The sequence below is a fragment of the Ursus maritimus genome, unplaced genomic scaffold (genome assembly GCF_017311325.1).
Source record: "Ursus maritimus isolate PB19 unplaced genomic scaffold, ASM1731132v1 scaffold_21, whole genome shotgun sequence".
Classification (NCBI taxonomy): Eukaryota; Metazoa; Chordata; class Mammalia; order Carnivora; family Ursidae; genus Ursus; species Ursus maritimus.
The window spans coordinates 39,905,638-39,914,330 of NW_024424564.1; the positions used below are offsets into that span (position 1 = coordinate 39,905,638).

At 46.8% G+C, this 8,693-nt stretch overlaps 1 protein-coding gene across 4 annotated transcripts in view; it reads left to right on the forward strand.

Moving 5' to 3' along the window:
* CHST11 (carbohydrate sulfotransferase 11) overlaps nucleotides 1–8,259 on the forward strand; it is a 250,194-nt gene extending 241,935 nt beyond the window's left edge. For all 4 annotated transcript variants that reach the window (XM_040637403.1, XM_008705671.2, XM_040637405.1 and 1 more), the window contains one exon: nucleotides 4,296–8,259. In XM_040637403.1, coding sequence (XP_040493337.1) covers nucleotides 4,296–5,150 — 855 coding nt within the window. In that variant the 3' untranslated portion in view covers nucleotides 5,151–8,259. The remainder of the gene's footprint in view (nucleotides 1–4,295) is intronic.
* The last annotated feature ends 434 nt before the right edge of the window (nucleotides 8,260–8,693 follow it).

An 8,693-nucleotide genomic window follows, 5' to 3' on the forward strand; every position in this document is an offset into this window, starting at 1 on the left:
CAGCAGGAACTTTGCAGGCCAGAAGAGAGTGGCATGATACTTTACCCATCAAGGTTATCATCAGAATAGAGGGAGAGATAAAGAGTTTCCCAAACAAAAGTTAAAGGAATTCATCACCACTAAACCAGCCTTACTAGAAATGTTAAAGGGGATTCTTTGAACCAAAACCAGATAAAGAGACCAAAAAAGAGAGAGAGAACCACAGGCCAGTATCTCTGATGAACACAGATTCAAAAATCCTCAACAACATACTAACAAACCAAATCCAACAATACATTTTAAAAAAAAAATCATTCACCACAATTAAGTGGGATTTATTTCTGGGATGCAAGGATGGTTCAATACTTGCAAACCAATCAACATGAAACATCACATCAGTTTAATAGAAAGGTTAAGAACCATATATGATCATTTCCATAGATGCAGAAAAAGCATTTGACAAAGTACAGCATCCATTGATTAAAAAAAAAAAAAAAAAGAAAAGAAAACCTCAACAAAGTAGGTTTAGAAGGAACATATCTCAACATAATAAGGGCCATATATGACAAACCCACAGCTAACATCATACTCAATTGTGAAAAACTAAGAGCTGTTCCCCTAAGGTCAGGAACAAGACAGGAATGTCTATTCTCACCACTTTTATTCAATATAGTACTGGAAGTGTTAGCCCCAGCAGCCAGACAAGGGAAGGAAATAAAAGGCATCCACATTAGTAAAGAAGAAGTAAACCTTTCAGTCTCTGCAGATGACATGATAGTATATATAGAAAACCCTTAAGACTCCACCAAAAACCTACTGGAACTGACAGACGAATTCAGGAAAGTTTTAGGATACAAAATCAATATATTCATGTAGAAATATGTTGCATCTCTACACACCAATAATGAAGTGGCAGAAAGAGAAATTAAGAAAACAATCCCACTTAAAACTGCACCCAAAAGAATAAAATATCTAGGAATAGACCTAACCAAAGAAGTCAGAGACCTATACTCTAGAAACTACAAAGCACTGGTGAAAGAAATTGAGGATGACAAACAATTGGAAAGATACTTCGTGCTCATGGATTAGAACAAATATTGTTAAAATGTCCATATTACCCAATGCAATCTACAGATTCGATACAATCCTTATCAAAATAACAATTTTTCACAGAACCAATAATCCTACAGTGTGTATGGAACCACAAAAGACCCTGAGTAGCCAAAGCAATCTTGAAAAAGAACAAAACTGGAGGCATCAGAATCCCAGGTTTCAAGATACACCACCAAGCTGTAGTAATCAAAGCTGACACAAAAGTAGACACATAGCCCAGAAATAAACCCACGATCATTTGTTCAATTAGTCTATGACAAGGGAGGCCAGAATATGCAATGGGAAGGATGGTCTCTTCAACAAATAGTGTTGGGAAAACTGGACAACTACAAGCAAAAGAATGAAATGGGACCACTTTCTCCCACCATACACAAAAATAAATTCAAAATGGATGAAAGACCAAAATGAGACCCGAAGCCATAAAAATCCTAGAACGGCGCACAGGCAGTAATCTCTCTGACATCAGCCATAGCAACTTTTTTTCTAGATATGTCTCCTAAGGCAAGGGAAACAAATGCAAAAATACATTTTGGGGACTAGAGGGGGAAAAAAAACTTTGTACAGCAAAGGAAACAACAAAACGAAAAGACAACCTACTGAATGGGAGAAGACATGTGGAAATGACATATCCGATAAGGGGTTAATATCCAAAATACATGAAGAATTTCTACAACACACCACCAAAAAATCAAATCATCCACTTAAAAGTGGACAGGAGACATGAACAGACATTTCTCCAGAGAAGACGCACAGATGGCCAACAGACACTTGAAAAGATGCTCAACATCACCCACCATCGGGGACACAAATCAAAACCACCGTGACGTATCACCTCGCACCTGTCAATCGCTAAAATCACAAGAAACAACAAGTGTTGGCGAGGGTGTGGAGAAAAAGGAACCCTCGTGCACTGTGGGTCGGAATGCAAACTGGCGCAGCCACTGTGGAAAACAGTAGGGAAGTTACTCAAAAAATTAAAAACAGAATTAGCATGGGCTCCAGGAATCGCAGTGCGGGGTGTTTACCCAAAGAACAGGAAAACGCTAACTCAGAAAGATACAGGCTCCCCTGTGTTTACTGCCGCATTACTTACAATAGCCAAGACATGGAAGCCGCCTAAGTGTGTAAAGATAGATGAGGGGTAAAGAAGATGTGATACACACACACACCGGAAGTTTTCAAGGATGAAATCTTGCCATTTGCAACAACACGGCTGGATCTAGAGGGTATTATCCTAAGTGAAAGAAATTAGAGAAAGATAAATACCATATGATTTCACCCATATGTGGGATTTAAGAAACAAAACAAAGAAAAAAAAGAGGCAAACACACTCTCAAATATAGGGAACTGGTGGTCACCAGAGGGGAGGTGGTGTGGGGAGTGAGACAGGGGAAGGGGATTAAGAGAACGCTTATGATGAGCCCTGAGTCATGGAAAGAGTCACTGAATCAATATATTGTACATCTGAAACTCATATACCACTGTATGATCACTATATTGGGATTAAAAGGTTTTTTTTAATTAAAAAACAAAGGGTGAATCATTGATTTCCCTGGAGCTCCCTTTAGTTCTGAACGGGGGAGGAGCAGGACCGGGACTGAAAAGTGGGCTGGTGCAGGACTATGGAGATGTCACAGACAAGTGCTCGGACGGGGTCTGTGTTCTCAGGGCAGGAAAACCACCAGGACGCCATGTCCTCTACAGCCCCAGACTGGCTATTCCATAGCTCGGCTACCTCAGTTTCCCGACAGCTTTAACCATAATTAATATCCGTCTTTGATATTTAAAAGTAGAGCCACGTTGCCCATTCGGGCGGGTAGATGGAGGGATGGCATTAAGCAGCAATGACAGGGTTGTTAGCACAGCAGGGCAGTGAGGCGTTCTGTGTCCTACTCCAGGACTGTGAGGACTGGCTCCCACGAGGAGTGACTGGCCTTTGAGGAGAAACTTTTGTTCCTAGAATTTAGAGGAGCACACACATCTTCCCTTTGGGCCCTTTTGAGCCCCCAGCTCTCTGGTCTGATGCCTCCTTGACTGTGAGCCCTTTAGGAAAATGTTCTATCTCCCAGGTGTGCTGAGCTGAGTGCCCTGTACACTGTGAGATCTGGACAGAGGTTTGAGGGGATACATCAATGGATGACTAGGGCAGAGAAGAAAAGCTCTAGGGGAGAAAATGCCAGCACCCATATACGTGGGTTCCGAACAATGGAATCCAGACTCACTGCTTTATGCACCAAAGCCAACGTACTGACTAATGTAACGAAAGCCCAGGAGTTGAAGGGTCTGGTTTCAGCAACGTATGGACCAGGTGATGTCACTGGGAGGACGTCCCTCTGTCTTCTCTTTCTTTGTACCCTTCCTTCCCAGTCTAGCTCTCCCGGCATGGTGGCCCTGCTCCCGGTCCCCAAGCTCCAGGCTGCCATTCTCACAACGCAGCTGCTCGAGAGGGAAAAGGAGCTGGGAATGGAGGAAAGTGGGTTCCCAGAGGGACATCAAGGCACTAGCAGCAGAAGCAGCACAAAGCAACAGACGTTCACAGTGATAGCCTTGCAGAGAAATTGCGTCCCTTGCTTCAAAGTAGATCGATCAAATGCCAGACTCCCCACGCTTCAGTCAGGAACATGGGGGTTCTGGACCTCAGGGTAGAGTGCAAAGTGGGCCGCCTTGGTGCCAGGAGGACCTGAGTTTGAACAGAGTTTGAACTTTGCTCACTCGCTGTGTGATCTCAAGCTAGTAACTTAACCTCTCTGCGCCTCGGTTCCCTCTTTCTTTCCAGCTAGACTGTCAGCTCCATAAGGGTAGTTACCTTCTCGTATTTCGTCTGACCCCCGCCCCAGTGCCTGGCAGCACGCTACCCGGCCACGGCGGGCCCTGATACTGTTCAATCAGCCTCGTCTCTAGGTGGTTGTCCAGAGAGAAGGAACACAGCGTCCGTGAAGCTCTAGTAAAACGCCAGGCTGGTAGAAGGGGCTGCGTAAGCGGCAGAGTTGATCGTTACTATTACTCCACAAAGGACCCATGGTGGAACAAAGGGCCGAAAGAGGGGAGGCAGCTGGTGGACAGCTAGGAAGGGAGCCCGGCCCTTTCGGGGGTCGGCCGGCGGTGCCAGCGCGTGCGCCAGCCGAGGCGGTTGTGGGCGCGGCCCCAGGGCACACCTCCGCGCCCGTGCTGAACGCGCGTCTCCTCTTGTGTCCCCTCTGCAGCTGGAGCTCTCGAACACCGCCGTCCTGCACCAGATGAGGCGCGACCAGGTCACAGACACCTGCCGCGCCAACAGCGCCCTGAGCCGCAAGCGGCGGGTGCTGACGCCCAGCGACCTGAAGCACCTGGTGGTGGACGAGGACCACGAGCTCATCTACTGCTACGTGCCCAAGGTGGCGTGCACCAACTGGAAGCGGCTCATGATGGTGCTCAGCGGGCGGGGCAAGTACAGCGACCCCATGGAGATCCCGGCCAGCGAGGCGCACGTGTCGGCCAACCTCAAGACGCTCAACCAGTACAGCATCCCCGAGATCAACCACCGCCTGAAGAGCTACCTGAAGTTCCTGTTCGTGCGCGAGCCCTTCGAGCGCCTGGTGTCGGCCTACCGCAACAAGTTCACGCAGAAGTACAACACGTCCTTCCACAAGCGCTACGGCACCAAGATCGTCCGGCGGCAGCGCAAGAACGCCACGCAGGAGGCGCTGCGCAGGGGCGACGACGTGCGCTTCGAGGAGTTCGTGGCCTATCTCATCGACCCGCACACGCAGCGCGAGGAGCCCTTCAACGAGCACTGGCAGACCGTGCACTCGCTCTGCCACCCGTGCCACATCCACTACGACCTCGTGGGCAAGTACGAGACGCTGGAGGAGGACTCGAACTACGTCCTGCGGCTGGCAGGCGTGGGCAGCTACCTGAAGTTCCCCACCTATGCCAAGTCTACGAGAACTACTGACGAAATGACCACAGAGTTCTTCCAGAACATCAGCTCGGAGCACCAAACGCAGCTGTACGAAGTCTACAAACTCGATTTTTTAATGTTCAATTACTCAGTGCCAAGCTACCTGAAATTGGAATAAAGGGGGTGGGGAGAGGGCGAGGATCGTGCTTTTTAATTTAAGATTTTTATTTGTCAAAAGAAATTATATGGATATTGGGTTATTTTGTAAAGTAATATTTCTTTGGGGATGATGCTGCGAGCAGCATGGTGAGAATTATTTAAAATCCTTAGTAGGGAAGGACGGCTGTCTTTGCAGGGGAATGGGATGGGTGTCCTTGTGTGTAGACGTGAATACCTGCAACACTGTCTCAAAGGTTTCCTTGTGCTCTGGTGAATTCCATGAATTGTGCATCCCATAAATTCTAATTAATATTATTTATAGTTTATTTAAACATGGTCTCTGTATAGATTTCTTTCTGTGGCAGCAAGATTCTAATGTCTTTGCAGAAGAAATGTGTTTTTGTTCTGTGCTTGCTACAGCTCATTCCGGGGCATGAATATTCTCCTCCCTAACCGCTCGTCGAGTTAACTGTGTGGTAACAACCATTGTGATGTCTGTCGATGCCACGCTTCTTGGAAATCCGTGAGAAATAAATAGAAAAAGGCACCTTTGCAAGGGACTGATTCCAAACAGATTCTAAGAGTCCCTTGTGCTAAAAAAAAAAAAAAAAAAAAAAAATTTTTTTTTTTTTTTAACCCAAGGAGAAGAGCTGATTGTAGTTTCGTTTTTGTTTTTGTTTTCCTTTTTCACCAGAATTAGCAGTCTGATAGAACAGGCTTTTCTACAGCAATGTTTAACTGGCAGTCCCGGTTGTGGGGGTGAGGCGGCTTTGCTTTACAGTCAAGTATTTATTGAGCAACTACTATGTGTCGGGCCGAATTGTAGGCTCTGCGGACAGAGCATCGAACAAAACCAGTAGTCTCAGCCCTCAAGAAGCTTTATGTGGACACAGTATCCAGCTCAACAGTTAGCAAACCCTCTCATATTCATGGGGTTTGGGCCATTTTGAACCACCCAAAAGGTCCATGACCCCTACAAACTTGTGTTTTCCCTTGCCCAAGTTTGAAAACAACACACTTAGAACAGGCCACTTAACTTGGTGAGTAATCCAGGCTCACCGCCCAACACAAGAGAAGACAAAAGTGTTTCCCATCGTGTTGCCCACTCCGTCGTATCGGCGGCGTCTGCCTTTGAGCCCCAGATTCGCCAGGCACAGCATGCAGGGGGCTGTGACCGATGAGCGATGTCTGCTCGGGGGAGGGAAGGGGATCATTGGCCAAGTGCCTCTTCCTGCCCCGTTAGCCCAGCACCCACGCCTCCGCGTGGAAATGTTCTCTCTTCTTTGCCATGTGCAAGAGTGAGAAGCTGTGGCAGGCCTCCTACATTTGGGATTTGGAATGGTCTGGCATTTCTCCCCTGGTGAAGGTCAGAGGTTGGACCACCCGTACACACGCAGGCGCGTACCCCTCCCAAGTCCTCCAGAGGCTGAGACCAACAGCATCTTGGCGAGCACCACGCATGAGCAGCAAGGAAAGCCTTCCACGACTGTAATCCGTGCCCCCTTTCCTCCGGAAGGTCGGAAACATTCCACTTCCTGTTCCTTGCTAATTACCATCTGCACATGCTTCTCATTTCCAGCCATTTCGATGCCCCGGTTGAAGTTTGAGCCACATCCCTCTTACAACTAGTGAATGAGTTGGTAGCAGATCCTGTATATAATAATTATAGTTCTAATAATAGGGGGTGGGGTGGGATGGGGTGTGGGTAAGTTTTGCTTTTTGTTTCATTTTTGGTGCAGTATATAGCAAAGGGGTGAGAATATTCTAAACAAACAAAAATGAATAATTTATTCACAGAAACTATTAACAGTGTATTGTAAAGCTCACAGCCAGCTCTGCAGCAGCTGCCACATCTCACTGAGAATATGATTGTATTGAATGTGAGTGAGGTGTGCACTGGAGGGGGTGGCCAAAGCTTTTTATAAAATGTTCTGTACGTTCTTCCAAGCTCTCTCCCCTTTGTGAAGGGCACAGAGACTGTGCCCTCCACGGACAGAGATGTACGCCGTGGTTGTACTGAATAGAGTGACAGACCTCAGCTGTCCCTGGAATTGGGAGTCTGGGCCCTGTTTCCAGACAGGGGACGCTGTCCTCAGAAATAGGGCTTCTGCTAATGAAACATTGACAGCATTTCCTGATATGTGCGCCACAGAACAAAGGTTCTAGGAGATGCGAAGTGTGATGCAAAAAAAAAGAAAGAGAGAAAAAAGCATTTTGAGGTCAAATAGCCTTGGGAAACAAAGTTAAGTCACTTTCCTTTCTACAGGACTTTTCAGAGCCTTGGATGTACGCTGTGTGTTATGAACCCCTAAACGCATCATTGAGTTGGTAGCATTTCCTGAACTTATGTGACCAGGATACTCTATCTTGCAGGTCTCACAGAGATGTTCCAGAGAATATACTTTGGTTAGGTCCATTTAGCATATCTGAGGTCACCAAGGATAAAACGACTTCCCTGACCCTTCTCCAAAACAAAACAATAGAACAGTACCAGTCCATCCCTATCTGGTTTATAACAGAGGTACTTTATCAAATGAATTAAACTTTTACTTAAGTGCAATGGTTTTAATCCTGGATACTACCCTGGGCAATGATTCCATCCCTCCCGAAGGGAGCAGGGGATGGTCTTGGGTGGTGTGGACAGAGGAGGGGAGGGGAGGACATAAGGCCACAAGGTAGTCTCCCTACTCCTCAAGCCTTACATTGCTCAATGCACACAGAGGGAGCTCAACCCTTGGGGAGTGCTTCTTCAATTCCAGAGTTTGGAATTGTCCACCATGTGCTTTTGGTTTTCCATTGGAAATTCCCATAGATTTCCCAAGCTCTGTGTTGCCGCCACCATCTTTGTTGGGTCGGGTGAGCTCGCCCGTGCGGTGTGCAGAGTACCGCCTTTGATCTGTCTTCTTTCAAGCGAGAAAGACTGTCCTTCAGGGGACAAGACGTCAGTGTAGTTCTGCAATGAGGGACTTTCTCTTCGTGTTTTGTTTTGTGTTCACATTTTATTTTCTAATGGCATAAAAACTTAAAAAAAAAAAACAAAAAACTGAGTCAACTGTTCCGCAGAATGTAGGAAGTATTCTGTGTCCTTGGTGTAAAAGAATCCATGGGTAAAAATGTGCCTGGGAAGCAAAAGCTTGTGTGTGGTTTTTTTGTTTGTTTGTTGTTTGTTTTTTAAAGAAAACTGTTTGAAAACGCTTTTCATTGCATGCTTCGCTGGAGAAAAGTACAGGCAGGTGTCCCACCTCCAAGCCACTTTTCAAAGGTGCTGCTGTGTTTTCAAAACCAGGTACAGTTAGGGTAGTATTTACGAGGACATTCCTGCTTAACCTATCCCTTTGGTTGGAAGATTCTAGAATATTAGCCACAGGGTTTGAATTCCTGCAGCTTCTCTGGAGCTCCCCTACGTGTCCCCCCCTCCCCGCCTCCCCAGCTGGTCTGGGAAGAAAGGCAGTCTGTTGACCTATGGTGTCTTGGAGGGAACCTTCCTTCCTCCCTGTCCGCCGGGTGAGCTCCACCCTCCTGGTAGCAAAGGTGTGGAGGCACAAGGGGCTAATTCCTGCTG